At 41.9% G+C, this 19,832-nt stretch overlaps 1 protein-coding gene across 5 annotated transcripts in view; it reads left to right on the top strand.

The window, feature by feature from the left end:
- irf2b (interferon regulatory factor 2b) overlaps positions 1–16,394 on the top strand; it is a 64,198-nt gene extending 47,804 nt beyond the window's left edge. For 4 of the 5 annotated variants that reach the window (XM_060835202.1, XM_060835183.1, XM_060835194.1 and 1 more), the window contains exons 5-10: positions 3,806–3,982; positions 6,436–6,482; positions 7,344–7,470; positions 9,094–9,258; positions 12,543–12,586; positions 15,234–16,391. In XM_060835202.1, coding sequence (XP_060691185.1) covers positions 3,806–3,982; positions 6,436–6,482; positions 7,344–7,470; positions 9,094–9,258; positions 12,543–12,586; positions 15,234–15,557 — 884 coding nt within the window. In that variant the 3' untranslated portion in view covers positions 15,558–16,391. Of the gene's footprint in view, positions 1–3,805; positions 3,983–6,435; positions 6,483–7,343; positions 7,471–9,093; positions 9,259–12,542; positions 12,587–15,233 lie in introns of all 5 variants that reach the window. The other variant, XM_060835218.1, reaches the window with a different exon arrangement.
- The last annotated feature ends 3,438 nt before the right edge of the window (positions 16,395–19,832 follow it).

Genomic DNA, 19,832 nt, shown 5'->3' with positions numbered 1-19,832 from the left:
ACTCAATACCCTGTCCGATGAAGGCAAGCATACTATATGCCTTCTGGACCACTCCATCCACCTGTTCAGACAACTTCAGAGTACAATGGACCTGAACTCTCAGATCTCTCTGCTCATCAACTTTTCCCAAGGCTCTTTGATTTAAGGTATAGTCTGCTCTAGAATTAGACTTCCCAAAATGCATTACCTCTCATTTTCCTGGATTGAACTCCATCTGCCACTTCTCCGCCCAACTCTCTAGTCTATCTATACTCTCCTGTATTCTTTGACAGTCCCTTATGCTTTCTGCTACTCCACCAATCTTCATGTCATCTGCAAACTTACTGATCAGACCAACGATGCCCTCGTCCAGATCATTTATGTATATCACAAACAACAGTGGCCCCAGCACTGACCCCTGTGGAACACCGCTGGTCACCTTTCTCCATTTTGAGAAACTCCCTTCAATTACTACTTTCTGTCTCCTGTTGTTCAACCAGTTCTTTATCCACCCAGCTAGAGCACCCTGCACACCATGTGACTTCACTTTCTCCATTAGTTTACTATGGGGAAACCTTATCAAATGTCCTACTAAAGTCCATGTATATGACATCTGCAGCCCTTCCTTCATCTATGAACTTGATCACTTCCTCAAAGAACTCTATTGAGTTGATAAGACACGATCTCCCCCCACACAAAGCCATGTTGCCTATCGCTGATAAGCCCATCCTTTTCCAAATATAAATAAATTTTATCCCTCAGTACCTTCTCCAGCAATTTTCCCACCACTGACGTCAGGCTCACTAGTCTGTAGTTACCCAGAATATCCCTACTATCCTTCTTGTACAACATGAGCAATCCTCCAGTTCTCTGGCACCTTACCTGTGTTTAAGGATGCTACAAAGGTATCTGTCAAGGCCGAAGCTATTTCCTCTCTCACCTCTCTCAGCAACCTGGGATAGATCCCATCTGGTCCTGGGGATTTGTCCACCTTAATATTCTTTAGCCTATCCAACACGTCTTCCCTCCTTATGTCAACATGATCCAGAGTCAACAAACTTCTATCTTTAATCGCAACATTCATGTCCCTCTCCTCAGAGAACACTGATGCAGAGAATCTCGCCCATTCTCTCAGGTTCAACACATAACCTTCCTTCCTTATCCTTTAATGGACCAACCTTTCTCTAGTTACCCTCTTCTTATATAAGAATAAAAGGCCTTGAGATTCTCCTTAATTCTGCTCGCTAAAGTTATTTCATGACCCCTTTTAGCCTGCTTGATTCCTTGTTTAAGCTTGGTCCTACTCTCCCAATTTTCCTCCAGGGCCCATTCTGTTCTTCACTGCCTGGACCTTATGCTTCCCTTTTCCTCTTGGCTAATCGCACATTGTCAACTGTCATCCATGGTTCACGAGTCTTGCCTTTCCTATCCCTTATTTTCAAAGGTACATGCCTATCCTGCACTATCTTCAACCTATCTTTGAAAGCCTCCCACATATCAAATGCGGCCTTTCCTTCAAATAGCTACACCCAATCCACATTTCCCAGCTCCTGCCTAATTTTGATATAATTGGCCTTCGCCCAGATTATTACTCTTCCCCTAGGACCACTCTCATCTTTGTCTATGAGTACTTTAAAATATACAGAATTGTAGTCACTTTTCCCAAAGAAATTCCCCCACTGCAACTTCTACCACCTGGCCTGGCTCATTCCCCAACCTCCGGTCCAATATGGATTAATAGCGTCATTAAATTCACAATGAGTGGAATTTCTTACAAGTATCTTGTACATTTGCATTTGTGTAAAAAATGAGGTCTGCAGATGCTGGAGATCACAGCTGCAAATGTGTTGCTGGTCAAAGCACAGCAGGTTAGGCAGCATCTCAGGAATAGAGAATTCGACGTTTCGAGCATAAGCCCTTCATCAGGAATAAGAGAGAGAGAGCCAAGCAGGCTGAGATAAAAGGTAGGGAGGAGGGACTAGGGGGAGGGGCGATGGAGGTGGGATAGGTGGAAGGAGGTCAAGGTGAGGGTGATAGGCCGGAGTGGGGTGGGGGCGGAGAGGTCAGGAAGAGGATTGCAGGTTAGGAGGGCGGTGCTGAGTTGAGGGAACCGACTGAGACAAGGTGGGGGGAGGGGAAATGAGGAAGCTGGAGAAATCTGAATTCATACCTTGTGGTTGGAGGGTTCCCAGGCGGAAGATGAGGCGCTCCTCCTCCAGCCGTCGTGTAGTTGTGTTCTGCCGGTGGAGGAGTCCAAGGACCTGCATGTCCTCGGTGGAGTGGGAGGGGGAGTTAAAGTGTTGAGCCACGGGGTGATTGGGTTGGTTGGTTCGGGCGGCCCAGAGGTGTTCTCTGAAGCGTTCCGCAAGTAAGCGGCCTGTCTCACCAATATAGAGGAGGCCACATCGGGTGCAGCGGATGCAATAGATGATGTGTGTGGAGGTACAGGTGAACTTGTGGCGGATATGGAAGGATCCCTTGGGGCCTTGGAGGGAAGTGAGTGTGGAGGTGTGGGCGCAAGTTTTACATTTCCTGCGGTTGCAGGGGAAGGTGCCGGGGGTGGAGGTTGGGTTGGTGGGGGGTGTGGATCTGACAAGGGAGTCACGAAGGGAGTGGTCCTTGCGGAACGCTGATAGGGGAGGGGAGGGAAATATATCCTTGGTGGTGGGGTCCGTTTGGAGGTGGCGGAAATGGCGGCGGATAATACGTTGTATGCGCAGGTTGGTGGGGTGGTAGGTGAGAACCAGTGGGGTTCTGTCTTGGTGGCGGTTGGAGGAGCGGGGCTCAAGGGCGGAGGAGCGGGAAGTGGAGGAGATGCGGTGGAGGGCATCGTCGATCACGTCTGGGGGGAATCTGCGGTCCTTGAAGAAGGAGGCCATCTGGGTTGTGCGGTGTTGGAATTGGTCCTCCTGGGAGCAGATGCGGCGGAGACGAAGGAATTGGGAATATGGGATGGCGTTTTTACAGGGGGCAGGGTGGGAGGAGGTGTAGTCCAGGTAGCTGTGGGAGTCAGTCGGTTTATAATAGATGTCTGTGTTGAGTCGGTCGCCCGAGATAGAAATGGAAAGGTCTAGGAAGGGGAGGGAGGAGTCTGAGACAGTCCAGGTGAATTTCAGGTCGGGATGGAAGGTGTTAGTAAAGTTGATGAACTGTTCAACCTCCTCGTGGGAGCACGAGGCAGCGCCGATACAGTCATCGATGTAGCGGAGGAAAAGGTGGGGGGTGGTGCCAGTGTAGTTGCGGAAGATGGACTGTTCCACATATCCTACAAAGAGGCAGGCATAGCTGGGGCCCATGCGGGTGCCCATGGCAACTCCTTTAGTTTGGAGGAAGTGGGAGGATTGAAAAGAGAAGTTATTCAGGGTGAGGACCAGTTCAGTCAGTCGAAGGAGGGTGTCAGTGGAAGGGTACTGGTTAGTGCGGCGGGAAAGGAAGAAGCGGAGGGCTTTGAGTCCTTCGTGATGGGGGATGGAGGTGTACAGGGACTGGATGTCCATAGTGAAAATAAGGCGTTGGGGACCGGGGAAGCGAAAATCCTGGAGGAGGTGGAGGGCGTGGGTGGTGTCCCGAAAAATAAGGCGTTGGGCTTATGCTCGAAACGTCGAATTCTCTATTCCTGAGATGCTGCCTAACCTGCTGTGCTTTGACCAGCAACACATTTGCAGCACATTTGCATTTGTGCACTGTCCTGATTTAAATATGTAATATAAGACTGTTTCATATATGTTCAATTTTAACTAATGGAGCTTGACTGACAAATAAACAATAAATCTTAATTTTAGTGCTAATGGCTGTTCCCTTGTTTGTTTTTTCTTTATACTGACAGGAAAATACCATCATGGTGTCGACAAACCTGACCCTAAGACATGGAAGGCCAATTTCCGCTGTGCCATGAACTCATTACCTGACATAGAAGAAGTAAAGGACAAAAGTATCAAAAAGGGGAGTAATGCATACAGGGTGTACAGAATGCTACCAGCTACTGAAAAACCAAATAAAAAAGGTACTTGATGAGCACTTGGTTTTCAAACCAAATGTACAGAATTTTTAATGGACAATTGAGTTGCTTCCAAACCATGATTCTGTCAGGGGATTCAGATGATGTTAGTCTGATAGTTGATAGTTTAAGTCTATGATTTGAACTATGACATTGATTATGCCATTGAAACTCAATGCTTATTATTAGCACATAAATGTAAGAATTTTTGGTAATGTGAGGAAATGAACCAGTCTAACTTAACCATCTCATATTCAATGAGGAGTAGTATCCACTTGTCCCTTCTCCTAATTTTCTTCTTGAATTTACTTATGCTATCCATCTCAGTGAACTTTGTTGGTAACTCAGTCCAAATGGTATTGGGAAGAGTTTGGAATATGGCGGGGTAGTGGTGGAGTTGGAAGAGAGTCTTGAAATTACTTCTGTCAACAATCTTAGCACAAATTGGGCAGACCGGGGCAGATGTAGTTCAATGTAGAAAAATGTAAACTGCAATTCAGATGTTGAGTTTTATTAAAGGTTAATTTTGAGCCAGAATACGAAAGCAAGTAAGTTAATCTATAAATTGTACTTACAGCATTGTGCATAGTTGTAGTCACTGCTAAAAATATATTGCAATTATTGAAAAAAAGAAAGTAATCAGATGATTGTGGAAATGCAGAGGTTGAATTATGATGAGCAATTTGGAAATTAGACATATCCTTCTTGGGAAAAGGAAGTTAAAAGATTATACCAATGCAGCTTTTCAGAAGGATGGGTTTTCCTGCAGCTTTTCATTTCAGGGTGGAAAGGTCAAGGGTCTCATGGTGGGTAAGAGGAATAGTTTGTTGGGCAGGGAGAAAGCAGCACATAATCCCCTACCTCTTGGAATCCACCCTTCCAGGCCTCTTTCATCTGCCGAGATTCCGGAGACCTGGGAATGGAAAATGGAAATGAAGGGGAAAAGTGAAATGGTTTTTGAAGTGAAAGCAGGCAGCTTTGTGATATTATTTACAGGATCTAACAACCAGCATGAGCATATTTGGTTGGCTGCCTTTTGCTTAGATGGAAGTAAGGAAATCCAGTTCCTTTTTGAGACTTGTTGGGTCTGAACTACTGACACCAACTCACCCATTTTTGGGTTGAACGTTCCAGTGAAATATAAACCTATGGACAAAATTCCCTGGGAAATGACGGAAACATTCATTCTCAAGTACAGATTAGGTTGGTTACTTTCACAATTTTGGAATATCGAATGAATAATTTGAGACATGGCCTGTGGTTAGTGTAGCACACAATCTGGAGGAACATTTGCCTTTAGACTGATGCTGTCTCACATTTTGCACCATTGGGAGTTTTTTTCCAACTCCTGTCTGCGTTTGTGGTACGCCAAATGATGGGTATTGATTTGTGTAATTTAGTTAGCAACTGTGTTACCTTGCACCATATGATGAGCAGGATGGAAGACAGCCAACCAAATAGATCTTGGCTTTGACTATCAATTTTTATATAACCAGGATGAAATTTTTTGCAATGCTCACATAATCGATGGTATCGCTCCACAACACAAGCTCCTTTGTTCAACCCTGACTGGTCACATTCCATTGCATTGGCCCAGAAATACAGGAACTGTCCCACTGCCTGGAGTAATTTCAATCTGAACAATGATGTATGTTATAACTATTACTCCCAGACATTTGTGAATCTTCCTTTGTAACAATGACGTTAGTATTTTTAAGTCACGGCCTGTTCATATATGGGAAGTTCTCAGTTTCTGCTCTATGTTTCTGATTGTAGCCATGATGTTTAGTTGTATACAGGCATTTAATTGTATTTTAATTATACAAATTTGTTTAGATGGACTGAATGGCCACTTGCAGTACCCTAATGACTCTAGTTATATTGATGTCCTTTGATTATCACATACCTTAACCTTTAGCTGTATGTTTAAATTGTACCCATTTGCATTAGTTCTGACAATGAACTTTTGTTTCTTAAATGACCGTTAATCTTATTATGATATTTAGATCTGCTATCACTGATCTGTCTTTACCTGTATTGCATGTTCATTTCTTTGAGTTGAAATTTGGGTTGATATCTCTCTCAATGGAAATAGGTTTCATTCTGCAAATTAGGACAGAATTTTGAAGTTGCAGAATGGCCATCATGTTCAATCTTTGATCTTTGCTATTGACTACTAACAGTCGGTAGAAAGCTGCTTTGAACAACACTTTGTACTTTTGCAAAATGTGTCATTATTGTATTTTGGTTTACAACGTAAAAAAGTTCTGTAAGAGGTGAGAATGTACATGAGTTACTGTACAATGGGTGACTGTTGAAAAGGATAAATGTGTGTGGATATGTATTTTACCTGAGTATTTCTCCCTAGCCATACCCTTTTTAAGGATTAGCTTGTGTTCAGAGCTGCCTGTCTCCAGTCAGACTATTTTCATTCTGAAATATAAAATATTTCTTCACAGGAAAGAAATCAAAGGTGGAAAAGGAAGAAACAAGTAAACCAGCCAAGGTAAACTGATGGATATTGACTGTGTTGTATGACTGTGCTGAGTTAGTGATTTGAATCTGCACAGAGATTGGGAACCAATCTTGTGGCACCACATATATATATATATATATACACACACACACACACACACACACACACACACACACACACACACACACACACACACACACACACACACACACACCACTCTGCAGCATGCAATGAGGCAGTTCCAACAAATGTAGGGAATCTATCAGTATCCCGACTTCAGCACAGAGGATACATTTGCTGTTCTAAACAAATGCAGGGCACAGGTAGAGAGTCACCACAAACTGGATATTTATATCTTTTAAAATAAACAATGATTTATCAGCAAAACGACTGTACCCCAGAGAAAAAAGTGCTCAGCAAATATTAAATGAACACTTATCATTTTTACTAAAGTGAGAATAAAATGGTTAATGTTTTCAATGAGTTGGTGTAGAAAACCTTGCATGTGTTCGCAATCTGGAAAATGGCCGATGAGTCTATCTCCCTGCCTTCGTCCTCCTCTGGTACTGCCCAGAACTGGATAGTACAGGGTGTGATATGCCAGGCCATAACCTGTCATTTAATTACTGCACCAACCTCAGTTATAATTTTAGCAGTTATTAAAGGCCACTCTTGTGTCATCATGTTTTAGCATTGAGGTCAGTGAAGGAGTAAAAATAGTCTATAGGAAGTTTGTTATAAAGTGACAAAGTTATATAAACAGCTTTGTGATTCATGAACTTCTGAGAAGATTTTCACTAAAATAATGTGAGAAGGATATCTCATGTCTGGGGGCTTCTGTGCTGTTTACAATTAGACTGATTTGTTTCTTAAAAACTTTCTTTTTGGTAGTGGAAAACACCAAGTTTTCCTTTTGAAGAAAATCAAGTATTGATAAACAGTCATGGTCTCTACACAAACTCCAGTCCTGTAGTCAAAGAAGATGCACAAGTTCACAGCACTGTGGGCAGTCATATGGGTGAGTTTTGTACATACTTGATTAGACCAGAAAAGTCCATTGTTTAAATGCCAAGATTATCGCCTATTAATTTATATATTTCCATGGCCTTTGAAAAATATATGGCACAGAGAAAGCTATTTATTGGAATTAAATGGGATATGCTGGTATGTGAGAGTTAGCAGGTTAATTGTATTATACCGCAGTCGAGCTAACAGCTCTCATGACTCATCTGTTTCAGTATCTCCCAGCAACCAATGTTGTCTCCCCAACACGGGTAGCAACAGACAGTGTTGATCCACAAGGAAAGATCGAAGTGCAACCTTCTAACTGCAGAACAGCATAAAACTTAGAAGAGTGAGCAGTGGAAGTGGATTTTCATGCACCAAACTGTTTTGTAGTATGGAGGGCATAGCCTTGCATCTGTGTCACACCACACAGTGAAACTATTGTCTTGAACATGCAGCCATTATGACGGTCATAATCTCTGAAAGTACAGAATCTTCCATACTGTGGTTATGTTCAAGAGGTTTCTTTTATGAAAAAAAAATGGCTACATAATGACAAATAAAAGTAATGTAGTAGATGCTATCATCTTCATCTGTTGAGCAGTTTGAGTGTCCTATCAAATCCAAAGTCAGATGTTGTGACGCAACTCACACTCCTGTGGCTCTCTAACTTTAATTGTGCATTTTCTGTTGAGACTTCTGTTGTATATAGTATTGAGGAATTTATTTGAATGCAGAGTCAGATAGCAGGCTCAACAGCAACTCTGTTCCAATTTGATTGTGACTAATGCAACTGGTAATCCTGATTTAGTATGAAGAAACTCCTTATGCGTTTTCAGCATGATTTGTGGAAGTGATGAAGTACCACAGGGCTCTCTCTCAATGTCTCACTGGGGGAGTCACAGCACTTGTGGCTGCTTGCCATTATAAATGAGAGGTTTCTCAGAACGTGGGAAATCAGACATATGTTGATATCTGACCTAAAGACTCACATCTTGAAATGTGCCTCTTTCATAATTTTTAGTCATACTTCTGTGAAAACTACAATTTTAATTTGAAGAAAATTCCCTTACCAGCTTAGAATTATACAGTTAAGCTTTGCAAGGCCGTACTGTGGGATTGGAGGATATTGGGCAGCAAGAGAGTGGAAGGTCAGGTCACCTGCTCCGTAATGCTCTAGACATTGCTTAGATTGATCCTAATGACTTACAGATCAGGAGCAGTATACATAAGTGACATTCATGACTGGTTCTCCAATCCACACTCTTGTTGAGCAGGCTTCTATAACAGGAAGGTACTCAGAGTTCACTGTAAATTATGTAAAAATCTACCTTGTCTGAATTCTGCATGGAACAGGGAACCTAATTATCATAGTTTAAAGCATGTGCCAGCATATCAGCTCAATTGAGAGTTTAAGCACATCTTTGTTTCTTTTAAAGAAGCATCAAAATGAGTGTATTGAGGTTTTTGGGTACTGTGGAGCTGCCGTGGTGGAGTGGTTCATAGCCTGAGTGGGGAAGGGAATTGTAAAGTTGGTGATATCCTTTGTCAGGAATGAAAACATGCCTTTTCTATGTTGCATGAGACATTTGCTTGCAATGATATGCAATCTGATACAGTGTGATTCCTTTTTAAGAACTTGGGCATTCTCCAAGTCATAGTGTACTGGAAGAACCAATGATTGTCAGCAATCCACCAGACGTCTGCCAAGTTATAGAAGTGACCACAGAATGTGACGACCAGCCTATCAGCACAAGCCAGCTATACCCGTTGCAGATCTCCCCAGTCTCCTCCTATGCAGGTTAGTGTTACATTGTAACCATTCAACATTGTCAGTTAATAATCCCAGATATTTTACAAGGAATGTTTATGCACTTTAAGCAAAAAGGTTGGAACATTTTTCAGTCTGGCAAAGCAGAGGTTGCACTGACAGACCAAGTGTAGTTGTTTGTAGAGGCACGTCTCAAACTCCCAAGGAAGAGCTGGGAGATTACTAGTGGGTCATTGATAGTGCAGTGGTCACAAAAGCTGCCCCATTGATACTCGCGGGTTCAGACACCAGTCGTACTGAGTTAACTATTCTCAATCAACGCAGCAGAAATGAAGGAGATACAGTTATCAGGAGATCTAGAGTCCTGCAGTTCTCCATTTTTTTTTGGAGGGGGCAGAGGGTGGAGAGGTGCTGGATCAGGAGTGGGTGCACTATGCCTTGATGGGGACTGGGGGCCGAGCCATCAGTACTGGGGCCTGTGATTTCTGTCCTTGGCTCCGTTAACAGGTTCAAGGCTCCTGCAGCCTCTTAGTGACAAATGTTGGTGCTAGCGGGTGTATGAATGAGCTGGGCCACCTCACGGTTGTACAGGAAACCATTCCAGTGGGCAGAGTTAACAGGAATGCATGGATGGTCGGGTCACTGACATCAGGGGGACAGACACAATTGTTTGCAGCAAAGAGCAAGAAGCCTAGTGCCAGTGTTTGGGATGTTTGGTCTGGGGAAGAACCAGTAGTCGCAAAGATCTAGTTGTCATGGACTCTCTAGGTACTAGTGAAATAGGCAAACAGGTTGTGGTCAGGAAAGGTTATGAGATGTTAAGGCCTATATTAAAGTGCAGAATTGCAAAGCTTTTTGATTTTACTTCCTGTCTCATGGTATGGTTTGTTTGTGGTTATATTATTGGATGAGTAAACATTAGTCCAAATCCCACTGAGGAGTTTAATTTCAGCATATTAGATAAGTCTGGAATGAAATAAGACTGTATCAGTACTCATGACAGTGAAATGATTTTTGTTGTGAAAATCCTTCTGGTCTAGCCTCTGTGTAAATCCAGACTCTCAGCAACACAGTTGTCTTTAACTGTTCCATGCAATGGCCAAGAAAGCTACTGGGTTCTATTGTGATGATACTATGGCTTTAAGAGGTGTATTTTCTCTCATTTTTGGAGTAGTTTTAAGACAGAGTTAATGAACTGTCTATTTGAATCTGATAAAGTGAACAGCTTGTGAGGGCTTGGGTTTTGTTTCATGTTGGAACAATAGAAGCAGCCTGAATGGATGTGGTCAACTCCCACAAAACCGGGATTTTCAGTTTTAGTTTTCGGCAGCAGTTGTTGCTGGGGTCTCAGCAGAGTTTAGAAGCTGTAGTATATCTCTCCCTGCTCCACTCTCTTTCAGAGTTGTCGCTTGATATTTTTTCCTCCTGCTGGAGTTGCATGTGAGGCAATATGTTTTTCTGAATTTGCCTTTGGCCAGGGTGTGTTTATAGGATTTTTTAAAAATTTGGTGTTTACTAGAACAGTTAATTGGTAGTAGTTACTGTCTCAATTATTTTATTAAACCTTTCAATAGAGTTACAGCTAAGCCAGTTATTTTATCTTATTTTTCCTTTGTTGTATTTTGACTGTAGTTTATGGATACTGTGTGTTTTGCTTCAAATCTGCTAGTTTGACCATTTGAAAAGCATCTGGAATGCAACACCTTATGCTTGCTTCTAAAATAAGAAAAATGTAGGATCTAGACTATCCTCTGAGTATCTTGAGGGGGTATAGTCTGGTCCATATCGCTATTTAAATGGTTGGTTACAGTGAGAAGGTTGTTGCTGAACAAGTGTTGTTGATGCCATCTTCCATCACTTTACAGGTGATCAAGAGACTGCGGGGGGCAGGGTTGGTCTGGTTGGAACAGCTTGGCTAGTGGGTTCCGAGGAAGGGTCACTGAACCCGAAATTTTAAATCTGCTTTCTGTCCAGATGCTGCCAGACTTGCTAAGTTTTCCCAACAATTTCTTTTTTTTGTTTCTGATTTCCAGCATCCACAGTCATTGGGCTTTTTGCTAGCGCTGCAGCAACTTTGCTGTTCCTTCACGTGTCATTGGAATACCCTCCCTAATGGCATTGTGGGTGAACTGGCACCAAACAGATCATAGTGGTTCAAATAATAGCACATCACAGAACGTTAGTGAGACCACATCATGAATACTGTGTGCACCTTTGTTCTCTTTAAGGATATGTAACTGCATTGGAGGATTTCAGGGATTGTTCACTAGGTTGCTATCTGTTGCAGAATGGGTAGGTTGTGGTATGTGGGAAAGTTAAACAGGTTTTGTTTTCTTTGACATTTTAAAAGAGTGGATTTCTGCCAGTTGCTCCAGTTTCCTCCTGTAGTCCAAAGATGTGCAGGTTAGTTGGGTTGGCCATGGTAAATTGTCCATAATATCTTGAAATGTGCAGGCTAGGTGGATTAGCCATGGGAAAGGTGGGGTTACTGGGTGAGGAAAGGGGGCTGGATATGGCTGGGATACTCTTCAGAGGGTCAAATGTCCTCTTTCCGCACTGTAGGGATTCTTTGATACTGTGGTTCTAGTTTAGAACAATAACATATTGACATTCATAGCAATACATAAAACAAGATCTTTAGCACTTTTATAAAAATAAATGTGTGGTCTTGCTATATAAAAACCTGAGGCCTATGTTTCTACTGTCTTGTTTGCAGCTAGATTGAATAGTGGAACAAGCAGTCATTCAAAGAGAGAAATGAAAAGAACTTGGGAGAATATTATTTCATTTAAAAGAATACAAACTTTTCATTTTAATTGCCAATTGGCAGCCATGTGACCTTCCAACACAACGTTTGACATTTATGTAGTATTTGTTGTTCCTGCCTGCAAATCTGCAATTGGCAAGGCTCCATTGAATATATTTGGCAGAATTCCTCAACAAAATCAATTGTTCAATGAACCGTTCCAGTAGGAAATGGTTCAAGAATCATGTGGTGCCATTTAATGGGTATTATGAAGAGCGTTGCTATGTGTGGTCGTTTTGTTAACCTCCCGCATAGCAACAGCTACACATTTTAGCTATTCAAGATTGACCCATTCAGAATCTTGTCTGTTTGTCGAGCTTGATGGGAGTACTGCTTGTTTTGCAGAAGCAGATTTTTGCACAGACAAGGTGTGACTGTTAACATAATGGATCAGAGTTAATGCTGGATGAAGAGCTAAGTGTTGTTTTGATGAAAATGAAATTATCTGCAAAATGAGGCTGAAGGGCAATTGATTTAAATTAGTTTTCACTTTTTGTTTATTCAATAGAAAGTGAAACGGATAGCGTCGGAACTGAAGAAGAACCTGATGAGGTCAGTAAGGAACGTGTTGTTTTGAAGCCAAAACAAAAAACAGAGAGAAAGTTTATTTTTTTGAAGGCATTGACCGAGCTGGTACAGACCTCTTCTCTGTATTCCTCCACCTTGGCAACATTGCTGTATTTAAACTATCCCCCTCCACTGCTGAAACCTGTACTCACTGCCACTTTACCTCAACAGAAGGTCAGAGCCTCATAAGAGGTCAAATTTGAGCCTTCTGGGAGAAGGCAATGAGCAAGTCAATAATAGTGAAAAACTGAATCCCATCTTTGAATGATAATGTCGGTCCTGATGGCCAGTTATTAGCACATTGTAAAGTGTCAATTTTTTTGCCGATATTTCTTTCATACTCCGCTCCCTAGCTAAGACCATTAAACTGTAAGATATAACAGCAGAGGGAATTGACTTAGCTCAGTTGGCTGGATTGTTGGTTTACATTGCAGTGCGATGCCAACAGCGTGAGTTCAATTCCCATCACTGGCTTGAGGTTACCATGAAGGACTCTCCTTCTCAACCTCTTCCCTCACCTGAGGTCTGGTGGCCTTCAGGTTAAATCACCACCAGTCGCTTCTCTCTAAAGAAAGAGCAGACTCTGTGGTCTGATAAGCCTTTAGCGACATGTCAGCAACATGGAATGAATGGCCTAATTCTGCTCCTATCAGGTCTACTCTGCCATTTGATCATGGTTGCTATGTTTCTCAACCCCATCCTGATGTCTTCTCTGCATAATTCTTAATCCCCTTACCAATCAAGAACCTATTTATCTCTGTCTTAAATACACTCAGTGACTTAGAATCCAAAGCCCTCTGGAATGGGTTCCACAGATTAACTGCCCTCTGGCTGAAGAAATTCCACCTCATCTCAGTTCAAAAGGGTTGTGCCTTCACTCTAATGCTGCTCTCTCATGCCCTAGTCTCTTCTACTGGTGGAAATATCTTCTCCATGTCCACTCTATCCAGGCCTCTCAGTATTCTATAAGTTTCAATGAGACCCCCCCCAATCCTTCTAAACGCTATTGAGTACAGGCCCAGAGTTCTCAACCTCGTATCTCATTAGACAAACCCTTCAGCCCCAGCATCATTCTTATAAATCTCTTCTGGACCCCCTCCAACACCAGCACATCCTTCCTTAGATAAAGGGCCCCAAACAGTTAATAGTATTCCAAATGCAGTCTGACCAGAGCCTTAATCAGGGAATATAGTGTCTCATTTATACCAGCTATGGTCAAACTGAGATAGTAATACTTAAAATTTGAGGGGTTTTTTCTTCTTGCAGGGTTTATGCTCAGATTTAATGGATTGCGGAAGATTCAAACATATCGGCCTGAGGAGGCTCTTGTGATGCAGTGGTGCTGACCTTACCTCTGGTCAACGATGCCCAGGTCCAAGTCCCACTAATGCCAGAGATGTTGTAGTAGTTTCTCTGAGCAGGTTGACTAGAAAGCATCCAGAAATTGTTAGGATTGTGGGATACAGGCCAGGCCAGTAAAGCAACCTGCCCAACTTCCATTGAAACCCGGCAGGGTTTGGTCAGGCTTCCTCACTGGTCTGCATCGCAGACCTGTCTGATTCCTGAAATTCCTTGAGAGCCTGACAGGTACCATGGCAATTCTACTTTTGTAAATTGAATTTAGACAGAACCTCCCTTCTCCCTGATAGTACAGAAGCGAGCCATTTTGGCTCAATCAGGCTGGTGTTCCGTGAAAACCCCCTCCGCTCTGCTTTCTCCTACCCTCACTTGAGTCATACATTAAAGACACAAGCGAGGAGCAGTCTTTTGAGTCTTTGTTTCCACCATCTCTTGAGGAAGATAATTTCAGAGTCTTTAAATATTTTTAAAGCTGATTTTTAAATACATTCCTGATAAGCAAGGTGGGGCTGAAAGATTAGGAGGAGTAGGCAGGAATGAATTTGAATAAGCTTTATTGTCACACGTACTCATGAATGCTGTGAAAAATTTACTTATAGCGCCACCTTAGATAGGTAGGTACCTGGTTACAGTTCCTTGAGTACAAATTCTGAGGAAAAAAATTTGAAATAAAAAAATCCAGCATTACAGAAATTCAAAAATACAAAATCATAGTAATAACTTAGAAAAATAAAGAAATAAAAAGTTCAGAATAACAATGCTTCCACCATAATATAACAAACAGAAAAAGAAATTTTAAAAAGGGGTTGAGGAGTCAGATCAGAACATAATCTTGTTGAGAGACAGTGTTGTCTAGGGACCAAATGATTTGTTCTCCCTTCCCCTAATTTGTACGTTCGCCTCACTGTGTCGGCTTCTAATTTCTCATTTAAGTTCAGCTTCCACTTAAGTATGTCTGGGAATTTCCAAATCCATGTTGTAGCAAGTTCCACATTCTAACAACTAACGATATTTCACCTGAATTTCTTGCTGGGTTTATTGGTGACTATCCTATAACTACGATCCTTTATTTTGCCAACTGCACAATCTTCTGCACATTCACTTTATTAATTATGTTAAAGACCACTTGTCAGCCTTCCTATTTCCGAAGGAAGTGCAATCCTCCTTCTCGGTCTTTCTCTGACAGTTACAGCTTTTCATTTTGAGTGTTTGTAAGAAGAACATTATCGCCGTTGTGAAGAAATCTCATTTTCTCCTTTGTTTGTATGCTTAGGGGACTGAGAGCACAAATCAAGACCAGTCACAATGGCAGCAGAGCAACATCGAAGGCAAGGAGTTTCTGAGCAACATCGGCATGAACACTGCATTTTCCCCATCCGCAAGTCCCACCGTGACCTCGAGCAACTTCAGTTTCAAACTCCTGACCAATGGCTCTGAGAAAGCACCCGTTTATACCTCTGCCACATGCACCAGCCTGTCAGTCAGCATCTCCACATCGTCTGTGCCATCGCAGCAAGCTTCTTTAAAACACCGTGTGGCTGAAAACCGAGCGACTGTCATCATGAAGACATCAGACTTAACGCGAGGCAAGAACTGATGAATCCACTATTTCCTTGGGTGTAATATCTCCTTGTTCTGGTGATGCCTTAACTGGGATAAGCTGCACTGTACCATAGATGGACCTTACAGGCCTGTTGGACTAAAAATATATAAATATATATATATATATCTATATAACTTAAAAGAAAATGTGCTGCAGAACTGGAAATCACTTGGTTGCCTTTGCCTCAACTGCCATCTCCAGTTCATGAATTTTAACTCAGGACATTATATTGAATGATTTTCTCTGTTTTCCTGTTGCACTTTGCTGTTACTTCAGTGACAGCAAGAGGCTGACCCTTGCCTCAGCCTTGAATGCATGTCTGAGCACTCGAGACAGGACCAATATGATACACCCCCAATCTCCACGTGCCTATCAAACCCACCTGCAGCAGGGGACAAAAAAAAAATGTGAACTGCTTTGACAATGTGTAAATTTTTTTATACTCTTTGAATGTGCATATGTATATAACGCAGGAGAAATTGAATTTTACTGCTTTTTGCACCTTAAATCTAGGCTCGCACTTAACGCTGTCACATTGCTGGCAACTACATGCATTTAGAACTTAAAAGATTCCTGTGGTTTGGAGTTTATGGCCTGATCTTATGCCTGCTTACACTGGTCTCCTTCGCTCAAGCACAAAACTATAATAAGCAGTGCGCAACAAAAGTAAAGTGGCTTGATTAAAAAGGACTGGTTTTAATTTTTTTCTAAAGCAAGCTTTTTTTTATCGTATGTAAAGGGATTATTTTATTCAGGGTAATTGAATTCTGAAGTGAACATAAATCTTTAAATTTTTTTTACCAAAATAAATGTTGTTTCTGTCTTTGTTTATCAGCATAAACATCTGTGGTAAATTGATAATTTTTTTTTTACAAATTTGTAGCAATTATAGACTCCAATAAAATGTAGCCTCTACATCAGTGACTAGATACGATGTCTGTCGCCATTATGCTTTCTTCCAAATGTACGTTAATCTCACAATATATAGGTTGAATCAAAATATTTCTAAGCATGCTGTCACTTGGAATTATCAGTATGATTTTGGAGACCTACAGAAAACATGGAAAAATGCCCAGTGACCTCCTGCAGAAGTTGTTATTTTTACCAGGGACCTTCTGTAAGCATTGACACTTTCCCCAGGGACATGCTGCAATATTGCTTCATACCTTGAGTAAATATTAATGGGAGAAAGTGAGGACTGCAGATGTTGGAGAACAGAGGCAAACATTGTGGTTCTGGAAAAGCACAGCCAGTCAGGCAGCATCTGAGGAGCAGAAGAATCGACGTTTCGAGCATAAGCTCTTCATCCTGCCTCACACTTGTTGACATAAATATTGGTGTACAAAGGGTACTCCTGTGAACATTGACCCACTTTTAAAATGGGGCTGGAGTGGTTCACTTTTAAAATGGGGCTGGGTATTTTCCTTGGCAAAATCAGAAATCACATGACACCAGGTTATAGTCCAACAGGTTTATTTAAAGTCACAAGCTTTTGGAGTGCTGCTTCATTTAGTGCTCTGAAAGCTTGTGATTTTAAATAAACCTGTAGGGCACTAACCTGGTGTCGTGTGGCTTCAGATTTGTCCACCCCAGTCCAACACTGGCACCTCCACGTCATAGTTTCCTTGAGGCAGAGAAAGGTGCAGAGGAAACCTAATTGTAGAAAATTATGAGGAACATAGTGTCAATAGGAATGAACTTTTGCCCTTAGAAGAGTTTTGTACAATTGTACAGTGCAGGAGAGGCCCATCAAGTCTGTACTGCCAAAGTTATACTGCATCTGGACTCATTTCACCTTCCAGTGCTAGGCCCCATAGCCTTGAATGTTGTGACATCTCAAGTGCTTTGTTAAATATTGTGAGGTTCTTGCCTCAACTGCTCTCCCAGGCAGTACCCAGGTGAAAAAAGTTCAAATTTCTTCTAAACCTTCCACCATAAAATTATGCCCCCTTACTGACTAAGGGGAGTAGCTGTTTTCTATTCACGCTGGCCATCCCCCAGTTACTATGAAGCATAGAGAAAAGGTTAGAAGCAGGAGGATTAGAGGGGATTTAAGGAGAATTCTTTTCATTGAGAGTGTAGTGGGTATCTGGAACTCATTGCCTGAAAGCATGGCAGAGGCAGAAACCATCACGACATTTAAGAAGTATTTAGGCAGTCACTTGAGGTGCCATGGCATTACAAGGCTATGGGCCAAGTGCTGGGAAATGGGATTAGAGATGATAGGTGTTTGCTGATCAGTGCAAACGTGATGGGCCAAAGAGACGCTTTCCACCTTGTAATAGTTCATAATTCTATGACCTCCAGCACCCCTTCAAGTTTTGACTTGCTCACTTATCAATGCACATCCAGAGACCTTGCACTAATATCTACTCAGGGAATCTCGGTGGAAAATTGTTTGCTGCAATTCCATGTGTCTTGCACAGTCTTCTGTCCACTAATTTTAATGAATGGAAAATTGTTTGTGGACCCTAGTCAGACCCCTGTGGAATGCTGTGTTCAGTGTAACAACTTGCCTCAAAAAAGATTTATTGACCTTGCACTGTGTGCAACACAGACTCACTGAAGTTGGCTGGATAAATGGCTTGCAATGCAGAGTGACATAGACAGCCATGGGTTCAATCCCTGTACTGGCTAAGGTCACCCTGAAGGCACTGCATTCCCAACCTCACCTGAGGCACGGTGACCCTCCGGTTAAACTCCGCGCTCTCTGATAGTGATTTCTTAGTGGTGAAATCCAGAAGCTGTGTTTCACATAGCGGGGCATGGAAACCTGCAGCTATCTGAGCAAATAAAGGTCTATTTATGTAGGCAGTGAAGCTGTCAAAACTGAGATCAATAGATTTTGTGAGGGTAAGGATGTTGAGGGAGAAAAAGCAGCAAAATGGATTTGAGGAATAGATCAGCCATGATGTATCTGCAGCTGTGAACTCATTGAATGGTGAAGCTGACTTGATGGGCTGAATGGTCTACTTCTGCTCCTCCATCTCATGGATGTTAATGGATGCCTGGAAGGGTTCCAGGGCAGAATGGCCTACTCCAGATCCAACGTTCCCCAGTCAAAGGGGAACTGATCATCATGCATAAATTCACAAATCAACCTGTCAACACAGTGAAGGGAAGCTTCCCTCAACTTCAGTTTTAAAAAGTAAAACTGCCCTGTCTTTATAGCAATCTCTCCTCTAGACTACGTTACGATATACTAAGAATCCTATATTTCCAGAGACCATTAGATGCCCAGTAATGGGTTTACTATAAGTATACAGATTGAGACCAGTGTTTGCAAAGAGCACAGTTCAGGAAATCATGAATCCATAGCCATTGGTTTGTGATCTATTATGGATGGCATCCAACTTCCTGCCTCATGCCTTGTCAGATTATTACTCACTGTCTGGAGCACCTGATTGTAGAATCACTCCTAGTTCAGTGCCCTTCCAGATATCCTCCTGCCCCACCTGAATAACCACATTTAGATGTAAACATCATTGCCACTTCCTTTGAACTTACACCATCAAAACTTTCATGATTTAATCTCTTTCCTCCACAGACCTTCCACGTTGTTGTTTTCATCCCCTTCCCCTTTTCACTTGCTCAAAAGATTCCTCACTTCTCTCTATAAAAGTTCATTAACCTCTCTGCACAGATACTACTGGATCTGATGAGTATATATGGCATTTTCTTTTTGTTTTAATTTCAGATTTCCAGCATTTCAGTATTTTCCTTATTATATCCTTGTCCTTCTGATACAAACTCTGCACTTGATTATATCTTATAATTGTTGAGCAGTAAAAGAAACCCTTCAGCTAATTGTGCCTTTGTTTGCTTTTTGAAAAAGCTGTTGAGTTTAATCCTACTTCCCTGTTCATTCTCCACATCTCTGCAGTTTGTTCTCAGTTAAAGTGCGTGTACAACTCCCTTTTGAAAGTTCCCGTTCAATCTGTTTCTGCTACCAGACAGTTCAGCATAGCACTTAGTTAATAAGAAAATAAAACGGATAGCAGAAGTAGATGTACACAGACAGATGTTTTTTTTTAAAAATTACCAAAATGCAATGATAATTAAAAGAGAGAGGTGCAAAAGCAGAATGGATAGGCTTGCTTGGTTTGAAAGACAAATGGTCAAGATATTTTTGCAGCTGGACTATTGACAGTAAAACTACAGTCATGCCTAACATGTTGACTTAGGATACACGAATGCTTCTAAACATACACAAAGTAGACTAGACTACAGATACACAGGCAGGTACATGAACACCTGTTTCCAGTGTAA

This window comes from Hemiscyllium ocellatum, chromosome 2 (genome assembly GCF_020745735.1).
Source record: "Hemiscyllium ocellatum isolate sHemOce1 chromosome 2, sHemOce1.pat.X.cur, whole genome shotgun sequence".
Classification (NCBI taxonomy): domain Eukaryota; kingdom Metazoa; phylum Chordata; class Chondrichthyes; order Orectolobiformes; family Hemiscylliidae; genus Hemiscyllium; species Hemiscyllium ocellatum.
Note: the sequence above shows the minus strand (reverse complement) of the source record. Positions and strands in the feature narration are given on the sequence as shown.